At 41.5% G+C, this 24,383-nt stretch overlaps 2 protein-coding genes and 1 non-coding gene across 4 annotated transcripts; 1 reads left to right on the forward strand and 2 right to left on the reverse strand.

Moving 5' to 3' along the window:
* Window positions 1-416: 416 nt before the first annotated feature.
* TRNAA-AGC (transfer RNA alanine (anticodon AGC)) lies at window positions 417-489 on the forward strand. The gene has a single exon. It is a non-coding gene; the product is annotated as a tRNA-Ala (tRNA).
* Window positions 490-2,285: 1,796 nt separating this feature from the next.
* LOC4344066 (calcium/calmodulin-dependent serine/threonine-protein kinase 1-like) lies at window positions 2,286-7,914 on the reverse strand. 2 transcript variants are annotated; one of them, XM_015792270.2, is made up of 11 exons: window positions 6,864-7,914; window positions 5,210-5,340; window positions 4,670-4,711; window positions 4,476-4,584; window positions 4,167-4,245; window positions 3,769-4,065; window positions 3,563-3,675; window positions 3,242-3,349; window positions 3,106-3,168; window positions 2,856-3,023; window positions 2,286-2,781 (listed from the first exon to the last, which is right to left on the reverse strand). In XM_015792270.2, the coding sequence occupies exons 1-11, from the start codon at window positions 7,398-7,400 to the stop codon at window positions 2,644-2,646; spliced, it is 1,785 nt and encodes a 594-aa protein (XP_015647756.1). In that variant the 5' UTR covers window positions 7,401-7,914; the 3' UTR covers window positions 2,286-2,643. The 2 variants fall into 2 exon arrangements, with proteins under 2 accessions (XP_015647756.1, XP_066168380.1); XM_066312283.1 differs by lacking the exon at window positions 6,864-7,914 and adding an exon at window positions 6,032-6,190.
* A 12,066-nt stretch (window positions 7,915-19,980) lies between these two features.
* On the reverse strand, window positions 19,981-24,383 carry LOC4344070 (protein N-terminal and lysine N-methyltransferase efm7). Its single transcript, XM_015791426.3, has 8 exons — window positions 24,234-24,383; window positions 24,049-24,116; window positions 22,891-23,010; window positions 22,734-22,807; window positions 22,437-22,488; window positions 22,233-22,334; window positions 21,970-22,078; window positions 19,981-20,823 (listed from the first exon to the last, which is right to left on the reverse strand). The coding sequence occupies exons 1-8, from the start codon at window positions 24,344-24,346 to the stop codon at window positions 20,703-20,705; spliced, it is 759 nt and encodes a 252-aa protein (XP_015646912.1). The 5' UTR covers window positions 24,347-24,383; the 3' UTR covers window positions 19,981-20,702.

Below are 24,383 nucleotides of genomic sequence, written 5' to 3' on the forward strand. Positions count from 1 at the left end.
ATATAAAATTTTTTTATACGAAATATACCGTTTAACAGTTTTGAAAGCGTGAACATGGTAAATTAAAGAAACTTTCAGCCCAAATGCTCCTTCAAACTCAGCCTAAGGCCACATTAAGATATGCAGATCTTTTTATTACTATTATTTGGCGAAGCAGGAGCTTCATCCCATCAAGGAGGAACGGAGGATTAGTCTTGAACTAGATAATCACACGGGAAAATTAGGTGTCTACTGTCTGTGTTACCGGTAGAACTGAACCTGACATCAAGGAGGATTTCCCAAGTTGAATGATTTCTAAAGAAATTTCTGCTCGAATAAGACCCGCAATATACGCTAAGGGTGTCAAATTCATATGAAACGATGCCATTTCATGTTTTAACTGATAAGTAAAATATATGATAGAAAAATGTCAAATTGGGGATGTAGCTCAGATGGTAGAGCGCTCGCTTAGCATGCGAGAGGTACGGGGATCGATACCCCGCATCTCCACATTAATTGTAAATTTTTAGTGAGTATCCATGTTAAAATATTTTATTCCTAGTAGTAGTTTTTACAGTAACGAATGTTGCTTTTTTTCTCTAATCTATTGTGTTTAACATTCAACGATTCAGACATTATTATTATGTCCGGCATGTTTGGTTTGAATGGACTTCGATTTGAACTTCCAATGAACGTAATTTATTTTTCTTTCTGAAGTAGACTGAACAATGTATGCATGCCATCATGCAGCTTTTGAGTCCACTCACAAAAATCATGCATCTTTTGAGGTGTTAATAACATATCTGATCTTGCTTCGAAACTCTAACTGTTGTCTGTCTTTTATGACCCTCCAGTGTTCGAATTTTAACATTAAACATCACAAAAGATTTCTTCAGACTTTAAACAAAGCTCACATCATTTGCCATGATTCGAGCTTTTGGTGCAACTCTCAAGTCTTTTAAGAAACTTTCAGTGTTATACTTAACTGCATACAAAGTGCAGGAGACTTCAGAGTTCAGAAGCTTGAGCCATTTCTTCTGCTTCTTTGCGACCTTTGAGAAGAGGCCTCCTTTTTCTTTCCCATTTTTTTAATAACCTTCTTTGTTCATATCACAGCAGAAGCAAGTACAATAAGTAGTAAATTTTTACCATTACTTTACTGTGTGTTGCTCGAGGAACCTTGTGACAGTAAAAACAAGCACATAAAGTCACTCTACTAAACTGAACCTGTGCTCATGGTTTTACACTATCCATCCAAATGCAGCCAAACAGGTCCAAACCGAGGACCATACAGCCTGAAAAACCTGAACTTTGGCATGTCACGTGGCACACCATGCCAAAAATCTTCACACATTTTGCATTCCTTTCACGATCATCAAACATCTTTCGACATATAAAATTGCTCACAAATATATTATCCATCTAAGAACATGCAATACCATAATATCATAATATGATTACTCCCTCTATCCCTAAATAATTGTCACCGGATATTGTTCGTATCCAAAATTTTACCTCTTACATGTTATGAAAGTGCATTGCATGTTAAATATGAGCACGCAGTTTTTATTCGTTTAAACACTATAATTTAAAATTTATCGGTGGTCAAATTTAGAACTTCAATAGCATTTCAATTATTTCAACCATGTTGGGTCCCTTCCTGACTGTCAGTGGGTCCCATCTTGCCGGACTCCTTCATCAGAATTTGACCGGATTTGCTTTGCCGTACGGGCACCCCAGATCCAGTGCTTTTGCATTCTTGCACAGACAGCGACAACGCGGCATTAACAGCATTGCATTGCACACACCAATATCAGCAATGTCACTGTGTGATGCCTTTTCTTTTGCTATGAACACTTGAACAGACAGTGATACTACTGATTGCTGAACAAGGGGTGAGACCCTGAAAAAAGGAAGTGGTTGTCTTGATCCTGAATAGCCCTCTTCCAGGGCATCTTATTACATTTGGAGAGATCACTTCTTCAGAATTCTGGTGATACTCTGAATTTTAGAGAATGGAAATGGTTTAGATCCCCGGCTTCTGCGGATCGGCCAAGGTCATTGGTGATATATGCATATCGCCATGAATATATGCATATGCTTGGGTAGATGCAGCCTTGCAGTAAAAATGCAGATTCTCCCATCATCAATGGACAGTGAGGAGCAGAGATTGTTGCATTGGTACCAGAAGGCTGCAGTAGAAGCAATTGCAACAACAAGTACAGAGAAATGAACAGCACACAGTTGAATCTGTAACCTCAGGGCTGTCGCATACTGGCATAATAACACAATGAGAGACCAAGGGGTGAGACGTTAAATGTCTTATTTGAGACAAAAGATGCACTACTACAATGCAAGACTTTGACAAACACCAGTCTCAAATCTTTTCAACCCTTCCATATTCTTTTTCCTATCCTCATCATCTGTACATCGTCTACACAGCTTCAGTACAACATCAATCCGACGTGGCGAAGGGGAGGGGTAGAAGTAGTAGCAGCAAGAACATTTTCACCTCTTACACAAACTGTCACTTTCTTTTTTTTGTCTGATTTTCAAGACATCCTCTCCAACCACCTCAAACCGCGCAACACAACGAACACCATCCAGAGAATTTGGCTTAGCCATCAATTTGACCTCATTGGTTGATGCAAGAATGATTTTATCTTAGGCTTTCGGGATCGATCGCGAAGAAACTCCGTGCAAAAGTTTAATGAATCCAAGGAAACTAAGCTTCCCATCGGCGTGTCTGATCCAATCTTGGAGTACAACATGAAGAGGGACTGATGGACCAAGTCCAAGTTCCTAAGAGATGAAAAATATAACAGTTAGAAATGTTTAATAATCATGCGAAAAAGTTACTTCAGCTCAAATCATACCGATGCAAGCTCCTCAATTACAATAGGTCGGTTGCCCTCCTTATCGAATAGCTCGTATGCACGCCGTGCGTGCTGCTCCCATGTTTCCAAAGCTTCCATCTGATAAACGCTGACGGCAGAAGCAGCGAACTCTTCAAAATCCAATTTTCTGTACTGAAGAGTGCACACCTAGTACCATGGCTTGAGCAGGTCAGTGTTTATCTCAGTCCGATATACTAACACAAGAGAATGTTCTATGAAAGAGTCTTACCGTGTTAACAAAGTCAATAACCCTAGAATCCTTCATTGCATCTGTAGAATTCTTTACCAAGGCCTGTAGGAACATTTACTTATTCAGCAATTGCATGCTATAAATTAGATCAAGTAACAAAGGTGAGAATACCTACCGTTTTCAAATTTTGCAAGGAGATATAACCATTCTTGTTTGGACCCAACAATTCAAATTGCTCTCTTAGATAGAACAGTTGATTTGCCGTCAATGTCTTAGCTAGGGCCTGCAAAATGTATGGACATTGCTTAAAATGGCTAGTTGGTGATGTCATCAGAGTCAAGACATATCGGTATAAGCCTACTTAAACTGCACAACCAAAAGCAATATATTGCTCGTACATGGATAACTTGACACATGTAAAAAATGAAAAAAAATATAAGCAGCAAGAATAGTCATTTACAGACCAGATAAGAACAACACAAAGGTTTATGCATACCCTCAAAGCGGACTTCCGCAAGGAAGACGAACTGATATAAGCTCGCATAAGCTTGTAGATTATCATATCTAAAGGTATTTTCACTTGTTGAGAATTTCGGATCCACGGATGACCTGCAGATATCATGATGCAAGTGAGCAATTAACCATCATTCGATAAAAAGCGAGTGCCACAATATTACACTGACAAACAAATCTGATGCTTACTGAGAGCTTGTGCAGCAGTCATCCTCTTGCGGTAATCCTTATTAAGCAGTCGTTTTACAAAGTCTTTTGCTTCGGCAGTGAGAGTAGGCCATGGAGCCTCATCAAAACTTGGTTCTGCCTTCAGCACAGCTCGAAATATTCCTGATTCGGTGCGTGCCCAGAAAGGACGGCTCCCACAAAGCAAAATGTAGGCAATCACTCCAATGCTCCACATATCTGCCTCAGTGCCATAAGATCGATGAAGCACCTCAGGAGCAACATAATATGCACTTCCGACAATGTCATTAAGTCTTTCATCTGCAGAATATAGCAATGATATGATATCTCAACACATTTAAATTTGGTTTGGCAAGGATAAATACTAAAGAAGAATCAAAACTGGACTCTGTAAATCTAACCTGGCTTCACAAAGTCAGACAAGCCAAAGTCTATGACCTTCAAGGCAGAGTTTTCATCCTTTGAGGTGAAAAGAAAATTCTGGAAAGGGGAACAACAAATATGGTTATTTACAAAATAATGCATTTGGTCTGCTGACTGCTAGACTCAATAGTAGACTTTGGGTAAAAAAAATTCAGAAAATTTACAGAAATAACAATAGAAGAGAAAATGTCTTATGTCAGTTAGAGCCCATATTCAACATTAACAATTTTTAGGTTGTAACATGAACTTCTTAACATTGGCTATTAATTGTTTGGCAGCAAGCCTACCTCTGGTTTCAGATCACGATGGACAACACCTTGGAGATGGCAAAATGACACAACACTCAAAATTTGCACCATAACAACCTTTGCATCTTCCTCAGAGTATTTTCCACCTCTGTGAAGAAAGAAAGTAAGTTATAACTCAAATCTAGCAGAATTAGTTACAAGCATTGTTTACAAAATAAATATCATGACTCTACCTTGCCAAAATCCTATCCAGTAGTTCACCTCCTTTACATAGCCTGAAACAGAAAAGGCAATCACATTAAGTTAAATGTAATCAAGTGATGCAAGTTGCAGGAAAGCACCATTTTTTATGAGTATCTTGGATTTTTAATTTGACTGGGATATGTTATCTTGAATTATAAACAACTGATCATAGAGGAGCTCTGATCAACATCATGCACGAAATTTTATATTTTTTATAGTAACAACGGCATGATGGGAATATGTTATTGAGATTGAAAGTACAAATCCTTGCTGACAGAAAATGATCTATTTATATATCAATGCTTGGATTCTCATGTATCAGGGTAGTTTCACAAACATTAATGACAGGAACAAAGCCAAACATTCCACCAAGATGAAATAACATTTTTTTTTCATCTCTGAACCTTCTAATGTATACAAGACAAGAATCGCATGCATGACAGCAACAAATGAAGACAGAAGTTAAAGGAGACGACCCGGCAAAAAAAGAAGTTAAAGGAGAGCACTGTATGGAATAAGTGCACACTTACTCCATAACTATATACACATTATCTTCATCCTCGAAAGCATCATAGAACTGCACTAGGTTACTGTGTCCTGTCAGCGAACTCAATATTCTGACTTCTCTTCTGACATCTTCAATGGCAATAGCAGTCGTCATCTGCCCAGAGACTTAATTTGGTAAGAGTAGAAAGCAGCATGAACTGGCATTGCAGTAAACAGCTACCAAGTGTAAAAGAGTAATGAAATTTGCAAATGAGTAAACAACCCACAAGCAAAATATGATAATTCTTTTACATAATGAACTATATCTATAAGATCAATCAATTATATTACTTACTAGTAAGTAAATAAAAGCATGCAACTACAACAATGCCAGCTCAACTTCCATTTATCATGGTAATGGGCAACATATGTAGATCTCGAAGCGCGAATTATGACACCTATGCGAGCAAGCCAACAACCAACTACTGTTCGGTTCAATGTTGTACAACAGTGCACTAGACAGACAATAAGTGATCAATTATGGGTGAAAAGAAATGAAATGCCTATTGCTGGAATTAATGCCCTCAGGACACGAATAACACTAGAAGATTCAACCAAAGCTACACCACCATTCTATAATGAAATGAACATATACTCCAGTATCAAAGTGACAAGTGGAGTGCTCCATTAGAAATCCAACAAGAACAACACTCTTGCAACTGTCTTTGAGCTCAATCTTATTTTTCTGGAAAGAATAAAACCAAGAAACGCAGCATTGCTGACATTCTAACAATTGACTGCAATTGACCGAGGAAGAACACGAGCACATGGAATGTGAGAAGCCAAGAGGAGGGTGGGGGCATTACCCCCTTGCATTGGCAACAGAAGGATTGCCAGCTTTGCTCATAAAAGCACTGGACTGGCCGCATCTACAGGGCCTTAAATTGAATGACCCTTTCATACAATTGCAGAGGAGGCGCATTATGAGCAAACTCTTTCCACAGAATTGAAGCATCAAGCTGTGCAGCTTCAGCAGCAAACTCTGCTCCCCTTTTTGACCTGCAGATCTATCCAAAGAGGGTCATCTGCTCCATTTACCCTCCCCGACCCCGATGATGGAAGCGTGAGGACAAAAGATGGTGGTGGCACCAAGAACTCGACAAGCGTTGAAACCATGAGCATGGCATGAAGCCAATCAATGCTGCAGGAGGCAGTCCACGTCCAGATGGATGGACATGGCATTGGCAATGACATATCTTGGCACGAATGGTCTCAAAGCGGCGAGGTTACCTCCCAACAATAATCACGAGCACCCCGGGAGCTAAAACGAAAACGAAGTGCCGGCTAAAGGTGGCTCCTTTTTTCCAATATCCTCGTGCTTGAATCAACCAACGTTCTACCAAATACTACCAAATGGAGCTAAGATGCAAAATCAGAGTTGCATCAAAGTGAACTTGATTAAAAGAACCCCGCAACAAAAAAAAAAAGAAAACTCGATTAAAAAGAAAATAATGGAGAATCCGAATGCCATAAGTTAAATCTGCACGTCAGAAATGATTGGATCTTAACGACAAAACTGAGCAGAAGCAGTTGATTAATTCACGCAGGGAAAATTATTTTGGTCAAATGCAGAGGCATGTGTTCCATTTCAAGAAGAAGAAAGAAGCGATTGAGGCGTGGCAATGGCGGGAATCCGACCTTGGCTTTGGGGATGACCTTGACGGCGACGTCGTGGCCCTTGTGGTCGCCCTTCTTGGCCTTGGCGGAGCAGGTGTAGCCGAAGTGGCCGCGGCCGACCTCGTCGCCGAGCTCGTACTTGGCGAAGAAGTGCTTGGAGAAGCCGAAGCCCTTGTCGAGGCCGACCTCGGTCTCGCCGCCCTCCGGGATGGGCGCCTCGTTGGGCTTCACCGACCCGTGCCGCCGCGCCAGGAGCGCGCGGATGTGCTTCGCCGGCGACGGCGGGGGGAACGGCCGCTTCAACCCGCCGCGCGCCGGCGTCGACGCCACGCTCGAGTTCGCCGGCGAGCTCTTGTAGCTCGACGCCGGCAGCGGGCTCGGCAGGTAGAACGGGAACTTCGGCTGCTTCGGCGTGCCCGGCTTCGCCGCCGCCGCCGCCGCCGCCGCCGCAGCCGGACCCGGCGAGGCGGCGCCGGCGACGGCTACACCGGCCGCCGCCGCCGCCTCCTCCGCCTCGGGCTCCGGGATTTGGCTCGGCTTGCCATGACAGAGACCCATGGACCGGATCAAGAACACCACCACGGCTCGAGCTCAACGACCAAACTCGCGAAATTGCAGAATTCTCCCAGAAAAAAAAAACCGAAGCAATGGTGGGTCAAAGAATCATCACGCGTTCCAAAGGCCCCGAGAAATCATCCCGAATTGCTCGCATGGCTTTGCCGAATTCTTCAAGCGAATGAATGAAAGAAAGAAACCTCCACACGAACAGCGAGCTCGCCTGCAATTCGGATCCCAGGAACAGAAGAACAATAAAACCAGCCTTCAAAATCCTTTTCTTGGAGTGACCAATGCAACAAGCACAGAGCTCAGGCAGAGCAAAAATGGCACAGAACGAGAGAGAAGCCTGGAAGCTGGAAGATGGAGAGTCGGATCAGAGGAACCCCAAGAACAAGAACATATTCCTTGATTCTTGAAGTGGCCAAGCAATTGGAAAAGCTGGAAGCTTTGAGTGAAAGGCTTGGATCAGAGGGGAATGGGAGGGCACAGCTGGTGAGTGAATCTTGTGTGAATTGGGAGAAGAGAAGAGAAGAGAGAAAAAAAAAAGGGAGGGCTACTGCCTCTGCCTCTGCCTCTGCCTCTGCCTGCCTGGTTGCTTTCTCTCTTGCTTTCTTTTGAGCTTTTTTTTTTCAAGTTTTTTCTTTCTTTCTTTTCTTTTCTTTTGGTCCTCTTTGCCTTTCTCTTTTCTAGGCCTTCCTTGGTGTGTGCTGCTGTGCTTTGGTGAATGGAATGGTGAGGGAAGTGGGGTTGGGGTGTTCCGGGAAATTTAACTATTTGCCACTCTTATGACATGGCAATTAATGATTTGCCACACCCTGTCAATGACATGTGGGCCCTCATGTGTTTTTGACATATGAGTCTAGTGGCAAATCGTTAAGCACCACTCGTAAGAGTGGCAAATAGTTAAAAGCCCCGGGGTGTTCCACACTGCCTTGGTCACCATTTCTTTTATTCCTGTTTTTGTTGCCATCTTACTTGGGCCCCGTTTAGTTTCCACAAACTTTTTCCCAAAAACATCACATCGAATCTTTGGACACATGCATAGAGTATTAAATATAGATAAATTAAAAAATTAATTGCACAGTTAAGGAGGAAATCGCAAGACGAATCTTTTGAGCCTAATTAATCCATGATAGCTATAAGTGTTACAGTAACCTACATGTGCTAACGACGGATTAATTAGGCTCAAAAGATTCGTCTCGCGGTTTCCAAGCGAGTTATGAAATTAGTTTTTTTATTCGTGTCCGAAAACCCCCTCTAACATCCGGTCAAACGTTCGATGTGATACCCAAAAATTTTCTTTTCGCGAACTAAACAGGCCTTGTTACTTGCTAGTCATCACTCACTCATCCGGGGAAAAAGAGCAACTGTACTAACTAAACTGTCACACAATATACAGTTTCTCCCATTATAAAACTTTTGCCACAACATTTTCTGAAGGGAAGTTCTCTACTAGAATTAGCATGCTTCGTTTGATCTATTGAGTTACATGTACCAACCAGTTTAACCCAAAGCTTAAGACGGACAATTCACTTATACTCTAGCACGATCGGTATTTGATGTGATAAAATTGAGAGAAACTACTTCTGGTTTCATCGGAATGTATCTGAATGTGTCCCAAAGTTTTCATACTACAGTAGTGGGAATTTTATTTGTGGTGATATCTCACAGTCTTCTCTGAAGAAATGCCACAGCAGCACAGGCACAGGCACAGGCTGTCCTGTGATCTCCTCCAACCTCCCAAGAAGAGAGTATTAAACAGGGGAGTAATGGAGGCATCAATGCTGCTTGCTTAGTACTCCCCCCTTTCCTCCTCCCTCTGCTGCTGCGATTCATCTCATCTCCTTAGCTAAAGCATGTTGACTTGAGCCTGTGGGGTTCAGAATTATTTCTGATTGGTTTGCATTTGCCCCTCTGATCTGGACTGTTTCCTGGTCGTCGGTATCATACTCAGAGGGTGTGTTTAGTTCACACTAAAATTAGAAGTTTGATTGAAATTGGAACGATGTGATAGAAAAGTTGAAAGTTTGTGTGTGTAGGAAAGTCTTGATGTGATGGAAAAGTTGAAAGTTTGAAGAAAAAGTTGATAACTAAACCAAGCCTCAAAAGGTTTCTCCTCCTGCCTGAGATTTGTACATGGGATTGAGGTAATAAAATGTAAGGTTTAATACTAAATTTTACACAAATTTGCTGCTCTAAATTGAATGAGCATAAAATTAATTAGAATGTGCTCGGTGCTTTTGTGTCAACTTGGTGTAAATGGTTGAATTCTGAAAGCCTCCATCATCTAAAAGAATTAATTGAAAATAACCGTGGCTTAATATCAATTTCAATGTGTAAGTTTACCTATCATAAGATGATGATTTACAGTGGCACACCTTGCATTCAGTCACAAGCTAAACAGGTGCAGCACTCATGTCTGCATAAAATGGTGCCAAAATATGTTGCAATGGCAAGTGGAATTGTATTCCTATAGTGACGCGCACATCTTTCGCGTGTTCGGGGAAAAAAAAGAAGGTGGAATTGTATCCCCCCGACCCATGCTAGGTAGCCTTTTTCAGCACTATGAATGTGTCAAACTTACAAAACTTTCGGATACATGGAAAGAGCGCACCGAATATGAATATAACATTTATAGGAACTATTAGTCAAGGATTTAGACTCCTTTTCATGGAGTCAAAAATTCAAGTTCTAAGGATTAGAGAGGTCTTCTTAAGAACTTTATGTTCTGGAAATTATGTCACTTAAAGATTATGATGGGTAAGAAAATCTAAGCATCTGATGAGACACTCTAGAGGAAGCAAACTGCCCTGTTGATTTTTATGTGTGAAGGTAGTACATTCCACTTATTGGGTGTCTTTGGATTAGCCACCTATACTCCCTCCTCTTTTTATAGGGCATATTTTATTTTGTTAGGACAAGGTTTTGACTAATAATTACTCCATTAATACATAATGTTTGTGACATAAAATTGATGTTATTAAATTTGTATTACAAAAAAAAACTTTCTTCTGGTCATAATTTTGGACCACATAAAAAATGAAATATTAATAGAGTAATTGTCGCTCAGAATCTTATCCTGACAAAACAAAATATGCCCTATCAAAAGAGGAGGGAGTTTTCTCCCCCAATGAAATCAACCATTTATCTCCGAAGAGGAGGCAGGTCTACATTTCACAAGCTGAAAACTACAGTGGCCAGAAATTTCCCCACACACATGTTCTAGAATAATTCTCTTTGTTTGTACAGATTTGCACATACAAACCCTGCTACCAATGTGCTTGAACTGCTGATATACCACATTCTTTGAACAACACTTGGTTGGAGCAGTGCCTCTACATTGGGATGATTGAGGCTGCTTCACCTCCAAACAAAAAGAAGAAACAAGCAGCTAGCTTCAATGGAACTGTCCAATTCTGCTGTCCTCTCCTCTGCACAACTCACATAAAGAAAAAAGGTTGGAATTAGTATTATATGCATGTTGGGACTAGGGTTGCCACCTGCTTAATTTCAGGTTTGGGTCCCTCACCAGCATCATCAGTCCCCTAATTATTCAGCACTCATACTACTTGACAGTTTCCTTAATCATTCTTCTGCTTGACAACTAGTACCAGATGCTATTTATTAATTTACCATGAGGTTTCACGGGTAACTGAAACAAATGAAAAGCTAGTGATTGTTGCCACCCAATAGCATGGGACACTGTGGCAATATTCACATTCACCAAATCCCAAACAGGCCAAGCAAATAGTGCCATACTGCCATCACCTTGTTTTAAACAAGAAATGGGTGAAGAATAAAGGGTAGCAATGCATTGCTTTCATCACCCCACTATCTTTCTTGATCAAATTGGAGCTCGATTTGCCTGCCCTTTCTGGAGGTCCACTTAGGAATTGCCCATAGAAAGAAAAGACCAGATCATAGGGACAATTCAGTTGAGGAATAAAGAGATGCAAGTATTAAAATGACAGGAGTGATTACAGCAAAAAATGTGGCAGCAATATCCACAAAAAAATTCCATGAGAAACTGTTCTGTCTCTACCAGAGTAGTCTACATTGAGTCTTGGTCCAACTAAGCCTAAGATGTGAGCTTGGCACTATCCAAGATTTAGCCCCTACTAAAATAATATCACTGTTGGGTTTTCCAGGTGTGAGCTCTGATTCCAAGCTCTATGCAGATAGAGAACTCATGACTTGTGAACTCTAATGCAGTTATGCATCAATGATCTAGCCTCCAAAAGGGTGAGCATTTGTACTCATACCTTCATATGTTTTTGTAACTGAAGTTTGTTGATACCTCTGACTAAGGACATATATTGTTCTTCAATGCCTTTTGGAAACCCTATAATGATGATCTTCTTCTCTTTTCGCTTTCGTATCGTTTTTACTAGCATATCTCTGTGATCCTCTAGATTGCCCACAACTGATGCATCAAATTGCTTGCAACTACAATATGTTTCTACTTAAAGAACTTGCAAGAGAAGCAAGCACTTGGATGAGGGAAAACAAAAGGTAGTTGAGGTAAGGATATAATAAAGATAAGAGGAACATGGGGTAACATGGACCATCAGGGGTACTTTCATGCCATTGCAAGAAATCCACTTTGCAGTTGAACCATGCAATCCTTCTGGATTACATGAGCTCCTCCTACTTTGATTTGCAACCACTTCAGTATGTGTCATCACCTGTGTGGAAAGCTCCATTTGCTGGTTTTGTTTTGACAGTATAAAATTAGTGGCTAATTAAGTAGACAGTCCATGCCAGGAAGCAAGCTTGATACCATTCGCACATCTCACTATCTCAGTCTCTTACTTACTGCAAGTGGTTCTTTGCTCAAAGCATCATAGAAGCATAAAAAATAGTTACACATGAATGTCACTGTGCCCTTTTTTATGGCAAATGAAATTACTCTCATGCACCTTCCTAGAACTCATCCACACATTCTTCCTACCCCACATCCCTTAAATACATGGCCGTGCGTATCCATAGTTGATGCAGAGACTGGAAGTTATCTCTATTATCTAAAAAATTCCCTGTTTATAACAAAGGAAATCTAGAAAAGTTCAATCCTCTATTTACATTTAGATGTTTTGACTAGTTAAACGTAGGCAAAAGAAGACAATTGGCAACTAAAGTGGACAAGATGGTCAAAAACATAGTCTTAGAAAGCTGAAATGACAAGTATCTGAAACTAAAAAAAAGGCTAAAACTGGTGTTTTCTTTAGTCCAAAAAATGACATCTGTTTTTGACCCCAAAAATGTAACATAAAACTAAAATTCAAGTATTAGATATTCGACAGATCACTTTCTTAAACCTACATTTCAAATCATGTCATGGATATGCACGATCAGTTATGCGTAACCTCATCAGCTGAATCCAGTGGCAACGTAGTAGTTGACTTATTAAAGTCGGAGTAGATGATACATATATTGGACATAATCAGAGTCATTGTACTACTATACCAAAAATGAATTAAGCAGCTATTAATCAATAAATCATAAGACTACAGCCTCAAGTACACTATCAATCAATGTTTTGACAGAAGATCTGATGATAGCACAATTTGATATTTGAGAAATCTCAGTACAAACCTAACAAGCTAGTTTTAACAACTTAACATTAATCTAAGAAATTCTTGCAGTTAGGAGGTTGTGGAGATACCTCATCAGTCATCTCACAGAGAGGCACACGTTCGTTCTTGGCTGTCTACTGAAGATGATCACGTAATAATATGGATATCTTACTGCAGCGTTGAAGGGGATACAGTACACAGCTCATATGAACTTGCGCTGGGGACACATCAATAAGTTATTTTTCAGTTCCTCTCCAAGACTTCAACTAATCATATCCTACTAATCACCAGTCACCACCATGAACTTATTGCCATTGACCTGCTTACAAGCTGCCTTGGTTGGAGTGTTGAACTAGGGGACATATCCTGCACACACAAACTTCGTGTTCACTAACTAACAAATATTACCAAGAAAGCTAAAAAAGTTTGTACATATACTTCTAATAGTGCTACACTTATATATAAAGTCTTATCATCAGATTCTATTATACGTAGAGCAACAAAAAAGATGATCTTCTGACAAATTTACACTCTAAAACTACTAGATTTTCATCATTTTGTTACAGCTAAAATATAATGAATCTGAAGTTGAGACTATGTATATAGGTGTAACACTATTAGAAGTACATATACATTTTTTTAAGATTCTTTTTGTGATATTTGTTAGTTGGTGTGCACAGAGTGTGTACCTGAAACTTATGTGCATAGGATACATTCTCGTTGAACTGAACACAACCAACAAAAAAACAGAATTCAGAAGAAAAAAAAAAGAACAAGAAACCATATGATGGTATTGTGAGTAATAAGCTCCTGACATGTGTGGTTTCTATCACTCGGATGTCTTTAGATGTACTTAAAAAAGGCTCTTAAGCAAAGCACAGCACAAGATCAATTTGTACCAACAAGATGTCTGGTGAAGAGCAAAATCACTTTTCAAGTAGGAGTACTTGGCACCAATGAGCCCCACTGATTGTCAGTGTGTGTTGTTAAATATATATACAAGCTAATGTACTGTATAGTTGGCCCATGTCCAGCCCATCGGATGTCCAGTCCATTGGATCTTGTATCTTGTATATACTTCTCTATTGCTAATACTATTGTTAGGTTGCAAGTTAGTTAAGATGGTATCAGAGCAATGGTCTGAACCCTAGCTGCCAATTCCCCATCGCCGGCCGGCGCGGCGGCGTGCCGCCGGCGTTTCACTGCTAAGCAACCTCCTCCAATTCATATTTATCCACTGCTCCACTGTCCTTTTCACCGTCGCCTCGTGGGCTATCGGACCCCAGCGCGATTTGTCGTTGACCGCCGTCGCCGTCGCCGCCGCCGCGACTTTGCCCTTACCCGCGTGGGCCTGCAGTTGCGCAGCCGCGCGTGGACGTCGTCCAACTCTCCGTCCGCCGCTGTCTGCGCGCTTGACCATCTACATCGTTGCTGGCTTGCTGCACAGGTCGAGGCCCTGTTCCTCCCATTGCCTGCTGCGGTGCTGCCGCTTCTGCTTTCTGCTTCCAGAAAATCAGAGGAGGAGGCTCTCTGCTATCAGATAAAAGATCAGACTCAAGTAGCTGAGTTGCTAGTGATCTTTGGTTTATACAATTGTTTTGATATATCATGGTGTCAGATGGAATTCTTGGTCCCTATCCATGTGCTGGTATTGCCTCATGTTCATCTATATCAACTGTTACCCCAATTGCCTCCCAACCATGGATTTTGGACTCAGGAGCCTCCTTTCATATGTCATTTGATGATTCATGGCTCACATCATGCCGTCTGGTTAAAAATGGTGCCACCGTTCATACAGCTAATGGAACATTGTGTAAGGTTACTCATCAGGGGTCTATCTCTTCTCCTCAGTTTACAGTACCTAATGTGTCACTTGTTCCAAAACTATCCATGAACCTCATTTCTGTAGGTCAACTCACAGATACAAATTGTTTCGTTGGATTTGATGATACTTCATGCTTTGTGCAAGATCGCCACACAGGAGCTGTCATTGGCACCGGACATCGTCAGAAAAGATCCTGTGGGCTTTATATCCTTGATAGCTTGAGTTTGCCTTCATCCTCCACTAACACACCTTCTGTCTATTCTCCTATGTGCTCTACAGCTTGTAAATCCTTCCCACAGTGGCACCATCGTTTGGGTCACTTGTGTGGCTCTCGCCTAGCAACTCTTATCAATCAAGGCGTTCTTGGTTCCGTCCCTGTTGACACTACCTTTGTTTGCAAAGGTTGTAAACTTGGTAAGCAAGTACAGCTTCCATATCCTTCCAGTACCTCCAGGTCGAGTCGACCTTTTGATTTGGTTCACTCTGATGTTTGGGGAAAGTCCCCCTTTCCTTCAAAAGGAGGCCACAACTACTATGTTATTTTTGTTGATGATTATTCTAGATATACATGGATCTATTTCATGAAGCATCGGTCTCAGCTAATTTCTATATATCAGTCTTTTGCCCAGATGATTCATACTCAGTTCTCTAGTGCAATTCGTATTTTCCGCTCAGACTCCGGAGGAGAGTATATGTCAAATGCTTTTCGTGAATTTTTGGTATCTCAGGGCACTCTTCCTCAACTTTCTTGTCCTGGTGCTCATGCTCAAAATGGTGTTGCTGAGCGTAAACATCGCCACATCATTGAGACTGCTAGAACTCTTCTCATTGCATCATTTGTTCCAGCTCATTTCTGGGCAGAGGCTATTTCTACAGCTGTATATCTCATCAACATGCAACCATCTTCTTCTTTGCAAGGCAGGTCCCCTGGAGAAGTGTTGTTTGGCTCTCCTCCCCACTATGATCACCTTCGAGTTTTTGGTTGTACTTGCTATGTTTTACTAGCCCCACGTGAGCGCACCAAGTTGACAGCCCAATCAGTTGAGTGTGTTTTTCTTGGATATAGTCTTGAGCATAAAGGCTATCGCTGTTATGATCCTTCTGCACGTCGAATTCGTATCTCCCGAGATGTTACTTTTGATGAGAACAAACCCTTCTTCTATTCTTCTACTAATCAGCCTTCTTCTCCAGAAAATTCCATCTCCTTCCTTTACCTTCCACCTATTCCTTCACCAGAGTCTTTACCTTCATCACCAATAACCCCATCACCATCGCCTATACCTCCTTCTGTACCTTCACCAACATATGTACCACCTCCACCACCTTCCCCTTCACCCTCACCTGTATCGCCTCCACCATCACACATCCCAGCTTCCTCATCACCTCCACATGTTCCTTCCACTATAACATTAGACACTTTTCCTTTCCACTACAGTCGTAGACCCAAAATTCCTAACGAATCACAACCCTCCCAACCTACCCTTGAGGATCCAACATGTTCCGTTGATGATTCATCTCCTGCTCCGAGGTACAACTTGCGTGCTCGTGATGCTCTTCGTGCACCTAATAGAGATGATTTTGTTGTTGGGGTTGTGTTTGAGCCATCTACTTATCAGGAGGCAATTGTTTTACCTCATTGGAAATTGGCTATGTCAGAGGAGCTTGCTGCACTAGAGCGTACCAACACGTGGGATGTTGTCCCGTTGCCATCTCATGCTGTTCCAATCACCTGTAAGTGGGTTTATAAAGTTAAGACCAAATCAGATGGTCAAGTTGAGAGATACAAGGCTCGCCTTGTTGCGCGAGGTTTCCAGCAAGCTCATGGTCGAGACTATGATGAGACATTTGCTCCTGTTGCTCATATGACTACGGTGCGTACTTTAATTGCCGTGGCAGCTACCCGTTCTTGGACTATCTCACAAATGGATGTCAAGAATGCTTTTCTTCATGGTGATCTTCATGAGGAGGTATATATGCATCCACCACCAGGTGTGGAAGCTCCACCAGGACATGTATTTCGCCTTCGGCGTGCACTTTATGGTCTCAAGCAGGCCCCTCGTGCTTGGTTTGCACGCTTCAGCTCAGTGGTACTTGCAGCTGGGTTTTCTCCTAGCGATCATGACCCAGCACTATTCATTCATACTTCCTCCCGTGGTCGTACTTTGTTGTTACTCTATGTGGATGACATGTTGATTACAGGGGATGATTTGGAGTACATTGCTTTCGTGAAAGGGAAACTCAGCGAACAGTTTATGATGTCTGATTTGGGACCACTCAGCTACTTTCTAGGGATTGAAGTCACCTCTACTGTTGATGGTTACTATCTTTCTCAACACCGTTATATTGAGGATCTTCTTGCTCAGTCAGGCCTTACTGATAGTAGAACAACTACTACTCCTATGGAGTTGCATGTCCGACTTCGTTCCACAGATGGAACTCCTCTTGATGACCCCTCACGGTATCGACATCTTGTGGGTAGCCTTGTCTATCTTACTGTCACTAGGCCGGATATTGCTTATGCTGTTCATATCTTGAGTCAGTTTGTCAGTGCTCCGACTTCAGTTCACTATGGTCACTTGCTTCGTGTCTTACGATATTTGAGGGGCACTACAACTCAATGCTTGTTCTATGCAGCATCTAGCCCGCTTCAGCTTCGCGCTTTCTCGGACTCTACTTGGGCAAGTGATCCTATTGATCGTCGCTCTGTCACTGGCTATTGTATTTTTCTTGGCACTTCTCTCCTCACTTGGAAGTCCAAGAAACAAACAGCGGTATCTCGATCTAGTACTGAGGCTGAACTTCGGGCTCTTGCCACAACCACTTCAGAGATTGTGTGGTTGCGTTGGCTACTAGCTGATTTTGGTGTCTCTTGTGATGTCCCGACACCTCTTTTATGTGACAACACCGGAGCTATACAAATCGCCAATGATCCAATCAAGCATGAATTGACGAAGCATATTGGCGTTGATGCATCTTTCACACGTTCTCATTGTCAGCAGTCAACAATTGCTCTCCACTATGTGCCCTCCGAGCTACAAGTCGCTGATTTCTTCACCAAGGCCCAAACTCGAGAGCATCATCGGTTACATCTTCTCAAACTCAATGTGGTAGATCCACCTTGAGTTTGAAGGGGGGTGTTAAATATATATACAAGCTAATGTACTGTATAGTTGGCCCATGTCCAGCCCATCGGATGTCCAGTCCATTGGATCTTGTATCTTGTATATACTTCTCTATTGCTAATACTATTGTTAGGTTGCAAGTTAGTTAAGATGTGTGAGGTCACAGTTTTATCATCACTGTCAGGCAGCATCCATGCCAATGAAGTGTGCCACCAACAACTCCAGCAGCTTATGCATGAAGACGTGAACAAGCATCTGAACTTTCCTGTTCCTCCAAACAAATATATACCAACCTCTCCAAATTTCTATGCCTGTCTTGCCAACTTTCTGATCAATGACACGGCATGCAGCACGAACAAATTAACAAAGGAAAACACCACCTTCTGAAACTTTTCTTTGACCAAACACCTCACCTTCTTGGCCGGCCGCCGGCCACCGGCCACCGGCGGCGGCCTGTTCCGGCGGCCGGTAGCCCGGCTGTCACTGTACCCGGACCAGAAGGGATTTTCTTGATACCTGCACAACTGTATATGTATTCTGGTAGCTCAGGACCATTCTGACAGTAAGCAGCAAGGGATGTTGCCAACAGCATCTGTTATTAATACTTCTCACAAATTGACAACCAAACAGAAAAAAAATCTTGAATTTATCAGTTGCCCATCAGAGTTAGGTACTCACTACTCACTCATACATGTATGTTTTGCAGATGTGCATTGCCATTCTTTCAGGATTCTCTGTGGATTGTGGCCATTGGATGATACACATTCTGCCTCAGCATTGCAGGGTTTATTATCTGCAGATGATCCAGCTAGCTAGCAAGCAGGAAACTGTGCACTTCTGGCAGAGTAATCAGCCAGTCAGGTGTGTGTATGGCTGTTCAGAATTATGCAAACATGTTGCCAATGGGGAGAGAGATTAGCTAAGCATGTGCAGCTGCATAATGTTAATTGGATAGAAAATTCTTAAATTCTCCCTCTCATGTGGATTATATGCCATACTTATACACCCAATCATTGGGCAGCAATGCCAATCTCCTCTCTTTATGTGTCTATGTGTGCCCCTTGGGAATCTCTGCAGCAACAGCACAGATCACAGCCAGTGAGGCCTGTAAAGTCAGTAAAGAAAGAAAGAAAAAAAGAGAGAGAGAAACCCTATGCAATCAGAGATGCAATGCTGCTAGCTGCAGCTGCAGCTGCTGGGCTTGGCTTTGCATGCCATGGCTGCCAAGAGAGAGTTGTCATGGTTACATCCTTTTCACTTTCACTTTTATCATCATCAGTAGTAGTACTCATCCGTAAATTGCTCTTCTTTTTGTACATCCTTTCAGGTGTTTTGGATGGTTGCCACCCCTTCTTTTTTTTTTCCTTGGCCTTCCTTCTCCCTCCCTTTGACCTTTGTTATTGCAAAACAGCATCGGATGCGCCGTAGAAAAGCTAAAAAGGAAGCCAATCAATCGTAATCCCTTTCTCATCTGGAGCAAAGATACGTGTAATTCTTTATATATTCAGTGGAGGTGGTAGGTTCTAGACTTCTATAGATCACATGATAAGAACAGTGCCCACGGCAAAACCACGTCGATGGGTCACTGATAAGTGGGTCCTTATTTGATGATCGTCAAGCTTCCGAGGTAAAGTTTTTTTTTTTCAGTAAGAACTCTGATGCTCACGGTGAAACCGTGTTTATGGGTCACTGATAGGTGGGATCCTTTTTCAACGATGGTCAAGCTTCAAGGGGAAAGGATTTTGCTAGTAATAACTCTGATGCCGATTTTATATCATTTTAGATTATGAAACAAGATGTTGAACACCAAGATTTGGTCTTTAAATAAGTTGGTTGCAACATCATGGCTGGAGGGAGGATCCTTGAGCTTCAAAGCACCTGGTTGGAAACATTTGCTACCAAGGGACCCAGCTTCAACCTCCAAATGGCCAATCAGTTGCCATGAGTTTATCATTGAAAACAATGTGCAGAGCCTTTGTTCATGTTGGTTGCAGACAAGCATACTGCCTACACTTTGAACAGGTTCAGACTTGTTCAGATTTGCAGCTGAAGCAGTGCAATGAATCAGTGCAAATGTGCAATGCATCAGTGCTAACAGGCACTGTGCTGCAACAGGGGAACACAACAAGATCCAGTACAGTTCATGTCATTTGGCTGGATGGAGATCCAGACTTGGGCTGCCTCCAAGAAAAGCCGGTAAGAGTGTGGCATTTGCCTCCATGACAAAGTTGGATTAGGCAGAGGCCTTGACAAATTGTCGCGGCAAAACATAAAAGATGGCGAAACCAAGAACAGGCTAAAGAACAACCCAGGATTGGATCCATATATCCCATGCATTGCAGGATAAGTGAATGGTGCTGAAGCTTCAGTTGGAATTGACGTTTTACAGGCTAGCTCATGGTAATTCAGGAACTTTACAGAGCTCAGAACCAGCAACCTCAAGCTTACGTTATGCCACTGCTTTCAGCAACTTCTTCCTCACAAGAACTTCAGGGTTTTGGTCATCTCCTTGACAAGATAGTATTCAGAGAGAGCTGTGACAAAACTACTATCCATGATAATCAAAGCATTCAAAAACCACATCGAATCCCTCTCCAAAAAACCTACATCAAATCAGCATGACAGCGTATGAATTGAAGCCCTTCATCAATAATGCTGTTTACTGTGGCAGTGTGGTATTCTTTCCTCCTCCGAAAGGATGTAGTCATTCAGAGGAAGTTGCATGTACTTTTCATGACTACTGATCACCTAAGCACTTCATCAACATGCGCGAAGAGCAGCATTATTTGAGGGTAATGTCATATATGACTCCTTCAAGATTTGAGATGGTTGTTCTTGTCCCATCCACCTCTTTGACATGCATTCCATGTTTTTCAGCTTCCTTGAGCACTAGAACATCCATGCTGGTAATCAATGAGAGCAGCAGTGTCTTAGTTAAGCGAACACACAAGTTATTTTTAAATGATCTATCAACACTTGAAGTAGTACAAAATCAATTAAAGTTAGATGGAGAGTAAAATAACCCAAAAAAAAAACATGGGATGACTTATTGAGAGTTGGGATTGCTCCAGATTTTACTGGAATTTGTTACGAGAAGCTCCAAAAGGTCCCAACTAAGTGAAAGGGACAACACTAAATAGCTTAATTATTTTTTACCACCTTTCTGTATTGCAGTTTTTTAAACAGTACAATCTGGACATACCAAGTATTATGCTGGCAGTATGTGCAAGATGTCAGTACAGTAATCACATTCTGGCAGTACCAAGTAAAATATCCACAGTATGCTGCTACCTGTTCTAGCCCAGTTAATTGTAATCAAACTACTGCAAGCCAACCTGTATATTCTATTTGCTCATGAATGCAACTGGAGTACTGGACAATCATTTTGCAGAGGACAATGAACTGTCAGGTGCAGAGTATCTCAAACAAGCGACAAGCTGACGAGAGAATGGGTGACATAACACCTTGTTGCCATGAAAATCTGCAGAACTTCTGTAGATCTACATGTCACTAGGAAAAAGATTTGCCTGTGACCATCCTCTCTAAGTACTAATTAACGCTAGATCATATTTCAGATGTTTAATCTGCTTTACATTTGAATCCATCAGATCAATATATTTTGGATGCAGCATTTTGATTATTTGGTGCTATTGATGCACTCCTGATTTCACTTGTATATATCTTTGATCAGTTCTATCATGACTACTCAGCTACCTTTCATACTAAGATATTCATTATTCCATGTGTAGCAAACCCAGACCTATAGTACAAGCAAGTTAATCGGTATATTAAAAAGAATCAATAGCTAAGTCAGTCCTTGTTCTTGGTAGACACAATAAGGATACCACCAATAAAAATGTACCTATTCCATAGTTTTATCAATAAAAGGTACAATCATTTATATTTTGATCAGAAATGAGACACGCATTAAATTGGCTTTCCTAACTTGGAACAGCATTCGGGTACACGATTTCACAAAATATTAGAAACTCTGGTAAAATATGCTCGGACAGGAAGATGATGAGTTATTGAGTTGAGAAAACACATACACTTTAGCTCGTGATACATAAGCCAATATGAATCTACATTTACTAGCCTGAATACGAAGAAGCCTCTCTACAGTATCAAAGAGACAGGAAATGCTAGATTGCTGAAAGCTTTCTGCGAGTCAAGGTTCACAAAATTCACAAGATGCAACAATCGATATACGATTATATGTCAGAAAGAATAGAAAGAGAAAGGATCAGAACTGAAATTAAATCACGGGAAAGTAAGAAAGAAGAAATCACAGCAAAGTAAGAAAGAAGGATATAAATATCAGCTCCAAGGATGAGATCAAATCCAGAAGGATGTTTCTCAATGATATTGCTTATATGAACATAGTTTCCCCACTCTAGCTTCTCTGCTGTCAACACTGCAACAAAAGTATCAGTTCTATTTGATATCTGGAAGATTTATATTTCAGTGATTCACATAATGATGAAACATAATTAACCAGAAGTTAAGAAGTGGTAACCTGCATTGGCATTCCCAGAACATGACTGCATCTCTATATTCTTCTTTATAATCTGTCAAACAATCTTTGGAATAAATAGATGCAACATTTATATAGAATAAGTAGATATGCAAGTGGCACAATGGAATCATCCTTGAATATTTTATAATGTATGACTATGACACCACTTTCTAGAATTTGAAGATAAAGCAGCTGCACCGAATAATATGTGAACACAATGTGAAAGTCTCAATATCTTCTGTATTTTGTCAAACTAAGTGACATCACTGGAAGATATTCGTAAGGTTTGAAGCTTGCCTCTAGAACTTCATCATTGTGATCAGTCAAGACAACTTCTTTGCAAAAACGGCTGCACAATATGCCAGTAATGCCTGAAGCAAGTCACAAGCTCACAATACTGTCAGATTTTCCAAGATCACAAAGTGAAGTAAACATGAGAGGAGAATGCCCTCACCAACCCCAGATCCTAGCTCAATTATTGAATGATCCTTCACAGTCTCAGGATGTTCAGACAAGTAGGTGTTCATCAGAACTGCACCTGGCCATACTAACTGTCCAGTAAGATCATAATCAGCTGCCACAAATCATTAGAATGTTTGTAAGTGTTGGCCCCATGATAAGGAAACAGCAAAAATCTGGCGTTATGAAGTGCAATGCAGCATTGTGCCCAGAGCAAAAATACACCCAAACAAGTTAATGTACTGATGAGAGGTTCTAGTTTGTAAATAAGATTGTTCATATTTGTCCACTGCACAAATAGAAATAAACTTGAGTATATCATGCTCAGATCTAACTTTTGTGTTCCACGGAAGAGCTATCTCCAGATAAATGATAGATTGATAGTTACTATGTTACACAAAGCAGCATAGCCTCCTGGTTATAGAAGCAGACATGAAGGACAGAATGAAATGGGGCATAAGAGTTACATGACGACATATATGCACAAAATGAAAACCCCGCCATTTTGTTTGATCCTGTGAAACATGGACCATTCATTGTACTGACGTACTAGAATGACAATGTCTGAGTTGGAAGGGTTCCCAAAAGGGACAAGGTAAAAGTGGTCCTAAAACTACATGATTGGTGTAATGAAAACCCAGTTTGCTACTGCCCAAGCAACAAGAATATATGAACAGAACGTATCACATCTTCCAGTTGAACTCATATGTAACACCAAATTCAGAGATGATGGAGTAATCTATAGATGGTAGATGCTATGCTATGACCTTAATTCATGATCATCAAGCTAAAAAGGAGTGGAGATACTAATTTAGTATCCAGTAACAGCTGATTCTGTAAATGAAGCCGGTTGAATAGAACAGCGCTGTTCTACATAGACTTCTTCACCAAAATGACAACCATACTGAGCAGTATAATGCTCAACCAACTATGCTTTTTTTTTTTTTGCCTCTAAACTAGGCTATCTTAGCAGTGGTTTCAGGCTTCCAGCCAAGAAAATTTCACCCAGAACAGACTAGCTAAGTAGAAATTAACCATATTTTGCATCACAATTGGGCATAATAGAGCAGCTTTCTGGAACCATTTCCACATCAAAGATAACTATACCTCTACACTTAGCAAGAAAGAACGAGTAGGAGCAGGAGGTACTAACTGGAAGCAGCGCGGAGGCAGAGGAGGTGGAGCACTTGCGAGCCGAAGGTGAACGTAGTCGTCTCGTAGCTTCCCTCCCAGATCGACGAACCCCAGCAACAAATCGGGACAAAGCTTCAGCACACAAGCAAGCCGATGCAGCTCGACCAAACAAAAATCAGCAGAGAGCGAACCAGCGAAGCACACCTGCGGTCGACGAAGAACGACGGGTCCAGACAGACGACGTCGTCTTCTTCCTCCTCCTCCCTTCCCTTCTTCCCTTCCTCTCGCCGCTCGCTCGCGCTGCCGGAGTCCGCCATCGCCGCCGGTGACTGCAACTGAAGTGGACGTGGCGGC

The sequence above is a fragment of the Oryza sativa genome, chromosome 7 (genome assembly GCF_034140825.1).
Source record: "Oryza sativa Japonica Group chromosome 7, ASM3414082v1".
Lineage (NCBI taxonomy): Eukaryota > Viridiplantae > Streptophyta > Magnoliopsida > Poales > Poaceae > Oryza > Oryza sativa.